The sequence below is a fragment of the Tachypleus tridentatus genome, chromosome 2 (genome assembly GCF_004210375.1).
Source record: "Tachypleus tridentatus isolate NWPU-2018 chromosome 2, ASM421037v1, whole genome shotgun sequence".
Classification (NCBI taxonomy): Eukaryota; Metazoa; Arthropoda; class Merostomata; order Xiphosura; family Limulidae; genus Tachypleus; species Tachypleus tridentatus.
The window spans coordinates 118107855-118125350 of NC_134826.1; the positions used below are offsets into that span (position 1 = coordinate 118107855).

General features: G+C 30.2%; 1 protein-coding gene across 6 annotated transcripts in view; it reads right to left on the minus strand.

Moving 5' to 3' along the window:
• The window catches only part of Herc4 (HECT and RLD domain containing E3 ubiquitin ligase 4), a 116158-nt gene that overhangs the window by 2642 nt on the left and 96020 nt on the right, over positions 1-17496 (minus strand). For all 6 annotated transcript variants that reach the window (XM_076490487.1, XM_076490485.1, XM_076490489.1 and 3 more), the window contains 7 exons: positions 16012-16059; positions 13983-14049; positions 11001-11083; positions 10311-10419; positions 8825-8899; positions 2286-2388; positions 1621-1673 (listed from right to left, as the gene is read on the minus strand). In XM_076490487.1, the coding sequence (XP_076346602.1) occupies positions 1621-1673; positions 2286-2388; positions 8825-8899; positions 10311-10419; positions 11001-11083; positions 13983-14049; positions 16012-16059 (538 nt within the window). The remainder of the gene's footprint in view (positions 1-1620; positions 1674-2285; positions 2389-8824; positions 8900-10310; positions 10420-11000; positions 11084-13982; positions 14050-16011; positions 16060-17496) is intronic.

A 17496-nucleotide genomic window follows, 5' to 3' on the forward strand; every position in this document is an offset into this window, starting at 1 on the left:
ACATTTTAATAGTACAGAAGTTTTAAGTTCCTAATTCTATAAGGATATAAAATAAAAATTCCTGAATTTTCCCTAGTATGACATATTTTCTCCAAGTATTTTGTTTTGAAAGAGTAAGAAATTAAATGTAAATTATTCACTATATCATGGTTATTGTTTAGACAAACCACCATTTATATAGCCTTCAAGTTTGCTTGAATTTTTTTGTGCCACACTAACTTCTAAAATACCCCTTTAAGATAGTAATAGAGATCTCTTACATTTAATTATATATTACATATAACCAATAGAAAGTCAAGGTTTTCACCTATAAATAACATATTGCATAATGCTGTGTTCTGAACAGATAATAGTCACTCAGAGTACAATCAATTTTGAAAAACAAACTTCTAACAACTAGCTAGCCTGAATGAATTTGTAATGGTTCAAACTGCATATTTAGAAAACTAGTATAATTTTGAATTAGGGAAATATTGTCTATTCTTTGGTGATTTAGTGTATTATTACCATTACTATTAGTATAAAAAATAGGCTTAAATGTCCTTAACAATTGACTGCAATAAAAAACATTGGTTAAGTGCTTAATTTCTTGTTTTTCACATGTATTCTTTATAAAAAAATAAACAAAATGTAAAAGTAGGGATCTTGTTAGGTTAGTTAAAATAAGATCAGGTAAATTAAATAATAACAATACAATAAAAATGTTTCACAAAGTACACACATGAGCAGCTTGTGGGTAAAGTAATTCAACAGCATAAAATGAGGTGCATGTGCCTCAAGTGATTTATAACTTATAATAGCACAGATAGTAATTAGACACAGTTCAAAGGGCAATAAAAATAAAATTATAAATAGATGAATACTGTTACAAGCTTAACACCATTTAGAGTAAACAAATATGGTTTTATGTTGCAATATGAAGTTATTCCAGAAAGAAAATAGGTAATTTAGGTTTAATCAAATTTACTGGGTAGAGTTAGCATACAGGAACTAACAGATAAAACATAAAGCTTTAATGAAAACCAAGCATTTGAAATGTATTTAAAAGGTTTTAGAGATTACACAAAGAAAATTTAAGACTTTTGAGAAGAGGAAAAGTATTTTAATTTTTAAAATGAAATTGTTTTGTATCTGAAAGACTTATATTAACCAGACTGCCAAAGTTTGTGAAGATACACACACTATATTGAAAGTAAGAAGTATTAAATCCATAAAGACTTTTAAACACATAGAGAGAGATCACATGGTCAGTCAAATTGACTGAGCCAATGTTGAGAGTTAAGCAGATCAGAACAATATATTTTAAAATTGTTCAATGACCTTTGACATATCTTGTATACTGTTCTCCTTAATTTTACTACTTCACATACACTAAATTTGATAAAAAGTAAGCTTACTAGAGTACACTTTCACTAAGCAAAAAAGGATATCAGAATTCAAAACTGTAAAATTAATTATCATATAATAATACCATAACCCATCAACCATTGTTCATATCTAAATTCAACTTCAAACTAAACTAACAACAGTTAAATATTTGATAGGCTTTTGAAATTTTAGTATACTTTCAATATATAATGAGCAAAATGCATTCTGAATTTAAAAAAAAACATTACCAACCTTAACAACTTTCATTCCTAAGATAGGAATTCTGTCTGAGCCAGTCAAAAACACTGTAACAGCAAAGACAGTTATTTTTTAAATGTATATTCTTTACCATTAACAATTTCCTATAATATATGGTGAATAATACCAATAATTTATGACACTTTTTAAACTGCTGAATGCTATTTTAATAGCCCAGTCACACAATTAGCTTGTGATTACAAATAAAATGCTTAGTGATGAAAATAATTGCACCAAATCATTACAAATATTAAGATACAAAATAACATAAGTGGGGAATTACAGCACATATTTAACTCTTCAGCTCCAATTGTTTGCTTTATTTAACATACTGCTTTAGTGATATTGATGGGCATAACTCTCTTACATTATCATCATGATTTTCACCTTTTCAAAAAATAAAATTAACGTTAATGTTAATTGAAAATTAAAAGTCAAAAATCAAATATTCAGAAAAGCAGAAAACAGATAAATTTATGCTTAAAATATTATACATACAACAAAAAATATTTTACTGTATTTCCCTCTAACTTCAAAATTAACTTTATATGCAACATTAAAAAAAACAGTTGAGAAAGAAAGCAAAAATGGTATTACACTTCAAACACAGATTAACTCGAATAAGATCAACCAATAAATATATGAATTTAAAAACCTACAAAGAAACTTTTTCTTTTCCTCCAGAGTAAGGCTATAAAACACCTTCCAGAACATTTTGATCTCTCGACAGTCTTTGTTGTACGGATCTTTGTATTCTGTATTCTAGTGAAAAAACAAACTGCTATTAATCAGTGTTCTAGCATTCAAAAAGCTATTTCTCATCATTATTTTAAAATCCTTCTTAATATTTTACACTTGAATTTCTAGTCCATGTGACACCAGGATCTTTCTTGACCGTTTTGTGGAACTTACATGACACATGCGTGATTTTGTTATTATTTCTGGTTTAGGCAAGAAAAACTCTGATCTCTGCAGTACATTAACACTAGAAACTATAGTGATTTGAATATATCAGGCTGTTACATGTGAAATGTCAAATTTTCATGTGAAAATCTAAAACTTTTTATTGGCTGAAAGAGAATCATTTTCGTAAATTTGTCAGAATAATATAGTATATTATCTGGTTCATTTCAAACTCACTTTAGTTTTCTTATTTCAGAAACTAAATCATATTTATGCTGATTTTTGTCACCATGGATAAAATCAATAATCATGATTTTCTTGTACAAGTTCAAGCTTGGTCATAGCTCGATGACAGCAGCTCATGAATCATGCATTTGGTGATGACACAGCTAATGAGTGCACAGCACAGCATTGGTGTAGAAGATTTTGCTCTTGTGACACAAGCCTTCAAAATGAGGTTCAGGGTGCCCTCAGAAGCCATTAATTAGGAAGAATTGAAGGCCTCAGATGAATCAGATATCTGCCATACCGTGAGAGAACTTTCCTTCACACTTGATGTTCATTATTCAACAGTTACCTGACATCTTGAAGCAATTGGTATGGTGAAAAAGCTTAATAAATGGGTATTTCATAAAATAACTGACAACCATCAAACAAAACAAGTTGAAATTTGTTCCTCATTCCTTACTCGAAAAAAATTGATTTGTTTCTCCACAGAATTGTCACCTGTGATGAAAAGTGAATTTTTTACAACAATCAACAATGATCTAGACAGTGGCATGACTATGAAAAAGTACCAACACATATGCCAAAACTAGCTCTTCACCTAATGGTGTTTGGTGGTCCTTCAGTAGGTGTGGTCCATTATTTATTCTTAAACCCAAAAGAAACAATCACAAATGAAAAATATTGTTGAGAACTTGAAATTATACATCAAAAGTTGTTATGAAAACATCCAGCAACAGTTAAGCACAGCTGACTCATATTGCTTCATGACAATACTCAACCTCATGTTTTGTACGTTACTGTCCAAAAACTAAACGAACTTCAGTATGAAACTTTACTAAATATTGTTACTTTTTTAAAGTAAAAAATGTTTGCAAATCAAAGGCAATTGAAAGTGTCTTTAAAGACTTCACTACATCAAAGGGCATCTAATTCTTTAAAGATGGCGTTTTAAACTTACAACTCATTGGCAGAAGTGTATTGAGTCTAAAGGAGTTAATTTTGATTAAATATATTAAACAAAAATATGTACATACATCACATTTTCCTTTAAAAATCCAATATTTAATATGCAACAGCCTGATATTAAAATTAAATTTTTGTAACAATTCAATGAATGTAGAATATAACCACAAACAGTTGGAAAAGGAAAATACAAATGATGCAATTGATAGACAAAAACCGTACAACCTGTGTCACTAAAAAAAATCTGTTTACCTTATATAATGATGAATATAAAATCATGCCATTAAATCCATGAAAAATAGTACTGCAAAATAATATATATTTGTATCATGAAATTAAAAGATAGGTGTGTAATGAAGCAGAGCCAAATTCTATTCAAATTATTATACTTTGATAGTAGTTTTATACATACTGGATATTCCCCAGGTATACTATTGAAGAAAATATATCAAATAATATTTGATCTCTCAAAATATCAAAATAACAGGGTAAAAAAAACAAAGTTATTAACCACCATATGATAAATTTAAAAATCAACAAGAAGCAATGTTAATACTACCAATACAAAAAGTGCATCACTGTACTAACAAAAAGTACAAACATTAATCTATATAATTATCTCTGTTGAAATAAAAAGTAGTTCAATTAGAAAGTGGTCCAAACCTAATTGAAAAGTTACAAAGAATGTAAAAAAATACTTATTGGGTGAGAAATAAGTTTCATTAAACAATTAAATCAGTAATAATGTTGATCTTCTTAGAGTCATGTTGCCTCAGATGAAATTAATCATTTCAATAATACTGTTACAGTTTCTCTCTCAATCCAGCTAGGCTAATAATATTCTATATTTCAGCTATAAGAAACACAATTTCTTTTTTTTATGTTTGTGCAACAATAAACTTAGGACAATTGAACTATCTGTCCCAAGGGGATGACAGCTAGTCAAGGAGTATCCATTGCTACTCTTGTCTGATAAACAATAGTATTTGTCTGTCACTCTTATAACAAACCCACAGCCTAAAGTTGAAGAGCACAATTTTCATTTCTGTGTAGGAACAGAATGTAAACTATAGACTTATGGATCCAGTCTGGCACCTTAACCATGAGGTCACAAACAGCTTAAGAGAAAATATGAATTATGATTATGGAAATAAGAAAAATCAGAACTAATAGAACAAGAAATTTGTTAAAAATGAAGCATTGAAGTGAAATACGGTAACAAACAAATCCACAATAAATAAATGTGTTTAAGCTTTTATCGCTCCTTTGTCACATTATTTTAAAAGATTTTTACCACTGGAAAATGTATATCAAAAACTAAAAAATTAAACAATTTTCTCATGATTTTAAGTTATCAAAAGAAAATTAGAGAAGACCAGTTTACAAAATGAGGATACATTTTTAAGGTTAACAGCTTGTTTACAAATAAGTCAATTTTTATTGACATTTTTAATGGCTTTTGAAGATTAAAGCTATTCTACTATTTCATTTGAGTCTATGGCACTTATAAAGACTGCCAACATATTTTTTTGATGTGCATTTTGATAATAAAAATATTGACCTATAAGTATGTACCCTCTGTTAGAATGATCATCACTTTCTCAATTCAATATCCAAGACTGGAAAGAGTTAGGTGAGAAGTAAATAGTGTACATGAAAAGTAACGAGGCATTATATAGTATTTTTAAAACTTATGCTTACATAAGCAAAATATGATGAAATACATAAGAGAACTTATGGTGGTTGGCTTTATCAGCTGCCAAATGGCGAGAAAGATAAATTATTAAGAAAATAAATGAAATATGCAACATACCACCAAGGTAAGAAGTTTACCCATTATCTTGTGTACCTTACAACACAATAAGACATTTAACCAAATTTACTGACCTGTTACATATGGTTCATAAGTGTAATTTCAGAATGTTAACATTTTCTTAAACTGAAACTATACTTTAGATAGATACTTACCTCACTTAAAAATCGTTTTTCATGACTTATACTGTCCTCTGTATGTGAAAATTTTCACTTGGCCCTAGCCTTGATACTCACACTTGTATTCCATTCAAGACATTCTGAATGCTATCATGTACATGATCATGCACCAACCCTCCACCAATAGGACCGTAACACAACTCCTATCGTCACTAGTGTCCTGTCTTCCATGCAGCTTGAAAACACTTTGAGATTGGGTTGTATGTATAAAACCAACACTAAGATGAGAAAATGGTAGAAAATGTGAGCAAAAGTAACTGTCAAAAATACATTTTCAGTTTATGAAAAGGTTAACTACTGACATGATATTTTACATCCTCTCACAAACAGCTTCAGCAAAACTGAGCTGGTGGATGGTCCAGTGAAAAAATAAGAATCCTTTAAAAAGGGCCCACAGGAACACCATGGAGAGTGTGACAAATGGAAGGCAATACCCTGTGGGAGATTGCATAACTCCAGAGTCAGGAAAACTCTTTGCTCATGTGAATATTTGTCTCAAAATGAGCAGAAACAATGGCGGGACGTCCACAGCTTAAACACGTGTACATGTACAACACGACCATCACCATATCCACAGGGAATTGACAGTAGAAAGGAAGAGAGCTAAGTGGGGTGATATCTTCAGTCTTTCACTATGCAGCATTTAAAATGTATCATCCAGTGCAAGATAGAAGGAGGGTATCTGGCCATGCACATGTGAAATACAGGGACCTCCAGTGTGGAGTGGTTAGGGTGCATAAGACCATAAATGGAAGGTCAGCCTCAACCAACACCAGGTGAACAGTTATAGGAATATTCAGCCAAAAATAAAAAGAGACATGGGAACTAGTAGAGAGAATGAGCCTCCATGCCAAGGACTTGCATCATCACGTGTGCACATCCAACACACACTATCATATCTGCTGAAAACTGATGAAACCCTGGGTATGGCAGAAAGGTGAACAGCAGAGTGGGGTGTATCTCTTCTCAATCACCAGGCAGCACTGAGAAAATATCAACCAATCCACATGGGAGGACTTGTGTGGCTGGTTCAGCTCCAACTATCAATATGGCAACCAGGATCAAATATCCAGAAGAAGGCAAGAAGGAAGACGCCTCAACCAGAAAAGCAAACTTCATGTTAATTAAATGCATCATCCAACACAAGATGGCATCTGGAATTATACATCAAGTCCACACTTGAATGAGCATCAATGTTATCTGCACTGGAAGAACACCACCACCCTACTCTGAGCTCAGTGGGACATAAGTAAGTATACCTGGTTAGACAATACTTACCACTGAGTAGAATTCAACTGAGCAGCAAAGGTAGTTGCAAAGAAAATGTAGAAAAGGAGCATTTACCCACTCAAAGAAACATTGTGGAGTGAAAAATGGTAACAGGAGAAAGATGCAACCTTGTAGAAAAAGAAACAGCTAGGGGGTAAAGATAATGAGCAGTAAGGGTATAGAGAATGGTCCACATACTGGGACTAATGATATTCTCCAACGAACAATGCAAATGAGCAGCCAGAAACATGGTAAGGTGAGAAATTTGATGGCAAGATACATGGAAAACATGATATTTCTCAGAAGGTAGGTGTGAAGGTGGAATTACTTTTCTATGTGACCAAAGCTTTGGGCAGAAAACAACCACAGAGGAACTGCAAAACATGTACAAAGAACATCCACAGTGAACATATCTAAATGATAATGTCAACACACCAACACCAGAAGGAAAAGAGTGTTCAAGAAAATATTCACAATCCACCATCACCCTCAATTGTTTTTGTTATTGAGTCTTTATTATATTTGATGTAAGTTAACTTTAATTAAATTCACATAGTGTCAAAAAAAAAAAAACTATTAAATTCTCAATAACACAACATACAGTGTGAAGGAAGCCACACAAGCACCTTCTATATATATCAGAGAGTACATCAGCATTCTCGAAAGAGGAATGAAATGAACAAAGATGACCACTGCTAGTGTAATGATATGTAAACTCAGTTGAATTTTTCACCTCCAACAGCAACCATAAGGCTCATATGAAGAGCCATGTTTTGATTTACATGTTACATCAACTTCCTAGTTTGACCATGACTTTTTACTTCAGCCCATAAGACACTTTTGCATCCAATAACTGGCTATTAGTTAATCATGTGAAACACTGCAGGAGGACATTAAGAGCTGTTTGTTGAAAACAGGTAAGAGAAAGCACCCCTACCACCACTACTTTTCTGCTTTCTCTTCCTACAAAGTCACCCTGACCATCACACATTGTATAACACATTTTAAGTATACACATGTTGTGTTCTTAAAACTTGTACAAAATTCTTTGGTGAGATAATGTTGAATAATATAATAGTATGTTATAATAATACAGTGTGAAAGTTATGATTTTTGTGTTACTTATCATAACATCAACCCACACATTTTTTAAGTTCATAACTTGGACAAAGGGCAGGTACTTCTGTTTGTCTGTTATAATATCTTTCTCCCTGAATGGAAGAAAAACCCATAAAACATAGTTAATCAGATTTTTCAAATAAAGAATCTATGTTTGTCTGACTTTGAAAAATCTGATTAACTATGTTTTATACAACTACTTCAGAACTATTATCACTAGCTGTCCCTAATATTGAAGTGATAAACTGGAGGGAATGAAGCTAGTCAACACCACCCACCATTAATTCTTAGGCTACTCTTTACCAACAAACAGTACAATTGACCATTTTGCTATAATAACCCCACAGCTGAAAAGACAAGCATAGTATTACTGAACCCTTTCGGTGCTGAATAACAACTTTTAATGTTTGGCATGGTGCTGAATATATATGTTTGATACTTCAACTAATTACGGTATCAGTACTAAAAGCATGATATTTCAGCAATAACTCAACAAAAGTCCCTGAAATATTCAGTGATTGTACCCAATACTATATATGGTAAATTTAATACATAAGAATAACAGGAATAAAGGAAGGTCGCCTGCCGTGCTGAGCCTTCAAGTCGACTAAGGTCGCCAACCGTGCCGAAAGGGTTAAACATTTTACTGATATTGTCTGTAATGATACACTTGACACGTTAAGTAACTAAATCAAAATAACTTTCTTTAGCAAAAAATACTAACTTCTTCCAGCACTTTCCAGTCGTAATCTTCATTTCCTATAACCAGAGTCATCAATTCTTGAGCATGGAAGAGACCCTAGAAAAGATTCTGTCATTTGTAAAATATAATCATTTAAATGGAAATAAAAATCTAATACAACACTTAAATATGTGACAATTTCTCCACCTATAATTTTTGCATTTCTACAGCTTAGATGTTTTTATGAGCTTTTACTTTATGCAAAGATCTACTACATTATTATTAGATTCACAATATCAATTTGAAATTATATGGTTAGAAAATGTGCAAATAATTTTACTAACTTTTAATATAATTATGTTTTTATTTTACTTTGGACAGACTTATTTTCATACCCGTGAAAAAATATTTTACGAATTAACATACTTCCTATGATGGAATAGCATGGGTCAGCTGTTTCGTAGTGATAAACGTTTAAACAAATATACTTACCAAATATATGGAGATATATAACATAAAATAATTATGTAAATAAACATGCTATATACCACCCTAAGTATTTCTAAATGTCTCACATTACTTTGTAAATATACAGACCCCATACCACTAGATAGATATACTGATCAAACATCACTCTATGCAGATAAAGATATATGCCATACATCATTATTTGTAGATAGAGACATAAAACATACCACTTGTCACTACACACAAAACAAGTTAGTAATATGTTACCACTTAAATGTAAGTACATGTGACAAATCATTAGCATGAAAATAAATTACATATAAATTTATATCTATGAAAACACTTGCCACACATCACTCTCTGCTGATGATCATATAGGCAAAATGTTATTCATTGTATAAAAAGACAATGCTTGCAAGTATCACTGAGTACTAGAAGGTACATCTGTACGATTTGTCCAAGCAACAGAATGAGAAAACACGTATACAGTTTTAATTTTTTTTAATAAAGCAAGGAAACTACTCTTTATAAAACTTTACTGATTTAGACAGAACCTGAGAAATTTTGTTTTATTCATAAATATCAGTATATCAGCTTTTTATCTACAATAATAAAGTCCAAATGTAGACATGAAGTCCACATTCATTACTACAGATAATATTTGATAGGACTGTGCTTATTAAATATTAAAGTTTCTTTGCTATTCTTGTATGTGGCCCAGAGTGAAGTACGAGTGTTATGTAATTGGAAATACAGTTACAAATATTACAAAACACACCTTATCTCAGCAAATGCTGATCTTCATTAATTTGTGACAAAGATAATGAATGAATACTACATACTTAGTTATTCTGGTGATACCACATCAGGTCACGAGAGAACGTCTGACACCTCTAACAGTATGATTTGTGAATATCAGTTAAATTAATCTTCATCATTTAAGTGTTCAAAAAATGCTGTCATGCTGCAGTAATTGAATGATTTATCTCAACATGAACAGAAAGGACATGTAAATATACAGAAAAACATGGAATTTAAGCAATGCACTAATTTAACTTACCAACACCTTCCCTCCACATACTTTGTGAAAACCCCTTGAGAAAGCCAAAAATGGACCACTGACAGACTTATTCAGGATAAAGTCAACATAGAGATTTACATATTCTTCCCTTTATCAGAAATGAAATAAAGAAAGGTCTTAGAATATATCAACAAATATTAGTCACTTTTTTGAAAGAACATTAAAGCCACACAACAAGCTATCTGTATTCTGTCCACTACAGGAAATCAAGCCCTTCATTTTAGCATTTTGAGTCCATGAACTTAACAGAAAGGAGAGCAGTATATCAGAAAGAAAACTGAAAATAATGACCACACATTTTATATCAATCAATCAATTTCAGTAAGTCAAAAAGAAATAACAGAAGATATGAATAGTTAAAATGGGTGTTAAATCAGATATTTTTATATTGCAAATAAGTGGTATAAGTAAAGTTTTTTAAAACTGGTAATATACTATAAATCATTTGTAATAAAAATACTTACATTATGACTGTTACAATGCTTTCATGATTCTCTGTTTGTAAACATATTTTATAATTAGTCAAACTTACACTGAATCTCTTGACACAAATAAGCTAGAAAAATTTCCATCCTTTAAATGTAACTGTTTTTTTCATTTGTCATTTTGAAACTTGAAAACTTTTTATCTAATATCAAGTCTACCCCAAATTAATAAGTTTAGAAGTACCTATTTTCTTTTGTGACTGGTATATTCTTCCCATCAGGTTTAAGTTCATATACAACAGGATCCCCAAATACTTCTACAGTGATCTAGTTAAGACAACAACACATTAGGAACATCTGAACAGAAAAACAAATATTTAATAGTTTGGAAATCAATTACGCATATTTTGATTAGTGTTTGAATTTTTAAAAACATCAAAGTACTTGAATGAACATGTATGCAAAGAATTTTTCCATTACAAATTTGGTAGATTTATTCTACTTTTGGTAGAAAATAGTTGTGCACCATAACGATTGCATGCACTAAATTATGGTTTGATAAGTATGGTCTAAATATTATGACTAGTCACTCTAGACCTCTATGACAGAAAACTCTAAGAATTTTGTTTACTCAAACTTTTAAGCACTACATTTTTGATCTAGATCCTTTGGGATCTTCAAGAACTAGAACAGTATTTAATAATATATAGTATTCCAACCACACTATATTTGTCATATCATAATACTAATGTCTTACAACAAAAAATTGCAATAATTCATCACTGGTTTGTAAAAGACACACACACAATAACAACCACTGTTGTATCTAATTCCTTATATAAATTGTATTTCAAAAACTGCTGTGTGTGTCACATCCCAGCTGGCCTGAAGAGCTCTGGATTGAACAAAACATGTAATTGGCAATGGATATAGCAAATATTGTCTGATTGGAACACTGTTCTCACACACTCTTCTAATTCTTGAAAAGCTCTAAAGGACTAGATTAAGAATGAAGTGTTCAAAAATGTAATAAGCCTAATACAAACATCTTTGGACAAAATTGTAATCATTCTTTGCCAGGTTATAAAAGCTAAAATTTCTAAATTGAATTAATGTAGAGAAAAATTCAATCAGTAACAAAATAAACACAAGTAAATGTAAATCACAAAATTAAGAGATACTGATAGTGTAGGTCTAAATAAAGAAATTGGAGAAAACGTAACAAATCTAATTCAACGTGTCAACACAATTATAAGGTGTAAAAGTATGAAACAGAAGCCACATCCAAATATTAAAATCAAACAAGACACGACAAAATAGAATCTACATAAAAAATGCAAAAGTAGTGAATAATGTAATTCACTAATTGACATATTATTAATCCTACTGCTACAGGTCATGGGTCAAAAGCAATATCATCATGTTTGTTCACTTACACTCAAATTTCATTGAACTACTATCTTATGAATTTATGTCAATAAGTTTTGTATCAAACTGCAAATTATAATTCAAAATTTAGTATTATACATTATTCAATTTTAAGATTTAAAAGTAAATTAAAAAAAAAAAATTTAAACATCAATTTTTGTGAGTCACGTGGTATGTTGAATACAACACTGGTTCAAATTAGATGTTTGTGTTGTCAAAATACAAAATCAATAGTATCATATGAATTAAGAACTAAACTTATGAGTATTAACAAACTAGAATATAAAACAAAAACTTCCTATCTTTCCTATTTGATGAAACATTACTTGTGTAATGATTCAAACACAGTAGCCCTGCTCACCTCTTTCAAGTTTGGAAAGGGTGCCTTATACATACAGATACTTGTGTATATGATAGATGAATAAGCAATAAAAAACTTAGAAGGTCCCCTTGATGACTTACTCAGCCATTATCAAGTGTTAGGATGCAATCTTTTTCTTTTGAAACAAAACTTCAAGGAGTCGGGTCATGTCTTTAGTTTGCTCACAATTTCATATGCTTTTTTAAGACTGATATAGAGCTTAGTTACTAAAATTAATAATCTATTGTGAAATTCTATGTTATCAATGTAGTAATTTATGATTTTTTTTGTTTATTTAAATGTATATACGTAAAACCTAAAAACATTATTTTGTTTCATATCCGCCATGTGCAAAATTTTAAAAGGCTTAGCAATCTCTGTCAAGCAGTAAATTAGTACAAAGTTATAACTAGAAGAGAAAATGAAATATGACTGTATTTTACAAAACACTAGTCTACTAAAATACAGCCAAGACAGATCACTTTGTAAAGACCAGTTTTATATTCTTGGATAGAATGACATGAGTGCATGTGTGCCATGTCATTATAAATTCTGTATTGTTAGCCAAGAAGGGCTGAAATATCAACATAATAAAAATATATATGCGTAATGTTATGAGATTTAAGCTATTTAGACAAAACATTTGTGTTTTTGTATGATATGATGCAATCATTCTAGAACAACAAAAAGCATAATTTATACTTATTTCCTAATTTTTTTTATGGTGGTTGGTCAAATTAACAGATTATATATAGTTAAGGTAGATAAAATATAAAGTTTTACTGAAAACAAACATTTGAAACATATTTAGGGGGTTTCAGAGATCACACAAATATCATTTGAGACTTTTGGAACGAAAAATAGTTTTTCTTTAATTATTGCATAAAATTTGTGTCATACTCAAGGTAGTAACGAATACTTCATTAAAAAATTTGATTTCTTGTGTACAAAAAAAACTTGGAATTTTTACTAAAAGCCTCTCAAATCAAGTGAAGATAAACATACCACATTAAAAGTTATAGTGTAAATACATGATGTGTGCAGATGTGTATAAAAACTTGTGCATTTTATATGAAGCCTGTTGCAAAAGGGTTAAAGATACTCATTTTAAAACCAAAAAAAATTTCAAAATTATTTAAGCAAGAACAATATTATATAGTAATCTTAATAGAGATTGAATAAAGCAATATTTATTAGATATAAAAAGAATCTTTCACATAAAACATCCCCAATTGAGAAATATCTGACTATTCTGAAGTTTATCACTATCACTGTAAATTACACTGGGATAAGAGGTTATGATAATTTAAGATTAAAAACAACTTTATTGTTTTAAAGTTACAAGAAAAAAAGAAGCATTTTATATCAGTTTCGAAACTGTTGATTTAAAATCTTTAAGCTTAAACATAATTTTTGTTACAGAAACACAGTACTAACCTCAAAATTAAGTAAAAACACATCTTCAAAGTCATCCCCTTCATATTGTAGGAGATCATGAAGGCCCCTTAATAAAAAACAAAAAAACACTAACTTATTAACAAAGTAATAATAGAGCTGAGAGATCATTTTATTATTGGGTTGAGGAATAATTCGTGAGCATTTTTTCAAGTTAAAAAAATATATTCATAAATGAAACGCTTTCGCAAAATATTTCATGTCATTTGGTAGATAATTTTTTGCTCTAATAGATGGTGTGTTTGATTTTCATATGTCTTTAATTTTTGCTTTCATTTTCAGCTCATTAAATGGAATGTCAAGTGGACAAAATCGAGCATTTTCGACACCATCTGCTTTTCGCATTTAATTTCTTGCAATTTCATTTAAAACAATGCATACTATATACCTAGGTATTACATGAAATAAAGTATCATAATAAATGTTTTGGGTGTAATGTGTTCATGCATTGAAGTATTGTATAGTCTTGCATGTAATGCTTGAATGAAATTATTTAAAAACACTCACGAATTATTCCTCAACCTAATATTATGGCACAAGATATACATTTCTACTTTTCAAGAAGAATTATAATCTCCCCCCCCCCTTTATCCTTTTTGAAATGTTTATTCATATAAGGGCAAAAGTAAACTGCATTTTCAGTTTATACTGGAAATTTGAAAACCCATTTAAGTGAAAGAAATAAAAGGACTGAATATTTAGAACAGTAGTTAAATATCAAAAGAACCTTCATCATAAATTGGGCCTTATTAATTTTAGCATGTATAAGTTATAACAATAAAATAAACAAATGTGGCACCATTTAAAAGATATATATATTAAAGTGGAATAGAAAATGAAAGTATAATGATGCCCACTGAAGAGAGTGATAATACATCATTTCCCATTTGGATAAATTGTTCAACATCAAGAGAGAACAAATTTCTTACAAACTGTTAATTATATATATTTCATTCTAACATGTTAGTGTAAATGCTCTTCTTATTAGGTACGCTTTTTTTCCTTTTGGTTTTTCTTGTAAATACCTATTGGGTTTATAATGTGAGTCTCAATATCACTAAATACTGGGCCTCAACCTAAAACATTTAGGAAACCTTGGTTAAGGTGTGCTTTTAAAGTTGATCTATCTTTTAATTGATCCAGCACCAAGTAAAGTAACAAACACATACAATATTTGGTAGTACTTGTATGTTAATTACTCTAGCACCCTTGAAGATATTATACTCATATATAATAAGCTTGAGATAAGCATCAATTTCCATGTATTCTTTCATAACATCAGTACTGCATAAAAAGCATGAAAATATGACAGTTTGAACCACTATTTATATTCCTGAATATTATACTCATAACTGTTTTTTGTTACATAGTAATTTTTAACAAATAATTCTTATGAAAGACATGTGAACATAACTCACTTCCAACATTGAAGTCCCATCAAAATAAATAGTGGTGATTGTTCAACACACATTCAAACTTGTATTTCTATGACTAAGATATGCATGCTAGATTTAATCTAAGCCTGAAAAGAACACAAAATTTGAAACTCCATCTCATAAAAACTCATAAGCAGTAACACCATACAGTACTGAAGGATGAATATCAAAACTGATAGAAAAAAAACAAAACTATGGCCACTGAAATGTGGTTTTACTGAAAAATGTTATGCATTACTTGGACTTAGTGTAGAACAAATTACAGAATTGAAAGAGTGCTCCTTAGGTGAAAAGTCAATTGCAAGTTCACTTTTTTAAGTACACGTGTTGCTTCAATAGAAGGAAAAGCTACACATTCTTTTGTTTCTTTACAACCAAGACAACCATATACTCAGCAAAAAAACAAAATCCAGAAATGTGCCAAACAAGGAGTAACAAATACTGCATGAAAAGCCAGGCCCAGGTACCACGTTGGAAGCATGTTAAAACAACTGCAGATACAGCAGTTCATCAACCACCTAGAAAAAGTTGTAAAGTAGATACAGAAATATATAAAAAGACAGATTAAGACTAACCTGGCAGTGGATGGAGACAACCCTTTCAAATCTTCTAACTTGACTTGCCTACAAAAATGACAAAAAACATACAATAACAACATTGTGGATATAATAATATATTTAAAAACAGCTGGTATGGGTAGAGATAATGCTAAAACATAAATACTTTTGTTAAATATTAGATATTTCAAGTACAAAATATTTATTACTAAGAATTATTTCATACACCTATTTAAACATCACCAGATTGTTATTCTAACCCTTTCCTTGTAAGTTATACATGATAATAGTTTCTCTAATATAATAAATTTTATTATGAAACATTATGTTAAGTAATAAAATTTAGTGTTAGCATGATACCATCAAATAAAAAAGTGACATCTGTAGCTTCAGCATTATAACAATTGAAAATATACAGAAAGGTTAAATCGCTACCCTTTTGTGGTTTAGCTGATAAAATGTCATGTATTACTTGAACTCAGTGAAGAATAAATGACAGCATCTTTGAAGAGCCTAAGTCATAACATTGGCACTCTGTTTCTTCAGTAATACAATGGCAGTTGTGTAGATGTATGTCTAGACTATAGGATGTTTATTTAATATTCTGACTTATACATTTCAAAATTCTCTGAATAACTGCAGTGAAAACAAATAATTGTTTTCAACCCTTGAGAGGTTCCATGTCTACCTTCAACATTTATTTGAGTTTTACAGATGTTACGTGCATGCATGTGTGTGTGTGTGTGTCTGTGTAAGGAAGAGCTCTTTTTACTCTATAATCTAACAAAGGTTATTTTGAAATTGGCACAGTGTTCCTCATAGAGTATATGTAACTGACTGCAGTATTGTTGGCTCTTTGATCAAAACTAAAACGTTTTTTTTCTTACCTATAGATGTAAAAAAGTGAGAGATAGTTTAAATTGTATTTAAGTTTTACTTTTATATTTTAATTAATTATGTATTACTTATGTTTTAAAATGCATAATTAAAAGCTTTAAACACTTTGTAAATATATATCATTCTTTGCATCATTTCTTAAGAGTTAAGATATTATGCAGTGCACGAAAATTTTCCTAGAAAGTTGCACAAGTCCACCAGAAACACTGTAATATACCCTAACGGTACCATTTACTTGTATCAAAATGAGCAATTAGTGATAAAGGAAAATAAAGTTAAATAGGACATTAAAAAGCAACTATATGTGAAAAGGAAAAAAACTGAAATTATAAATTCAACAAAAAATAAACTTTAAAGAGTTAGTGAAATGGTACAAAAAAAATTTAAAAAATTGTTATTCTTTTAAGAGGTTTTAGAGATTATGCAAAAGAAATATCAAGACTATAGTGTGAAAAAAGTATGTTTATACTTAAAATGAAATCATCTTGCACTCAATCTTTTAACAGTTTAACTACAAGTGAGCACAATAGATAAATAATGTATTTTCAGCAAAAACAATTATAACAATATCATTCTTTGTGTACAAGATACTTATAATTTTTAACA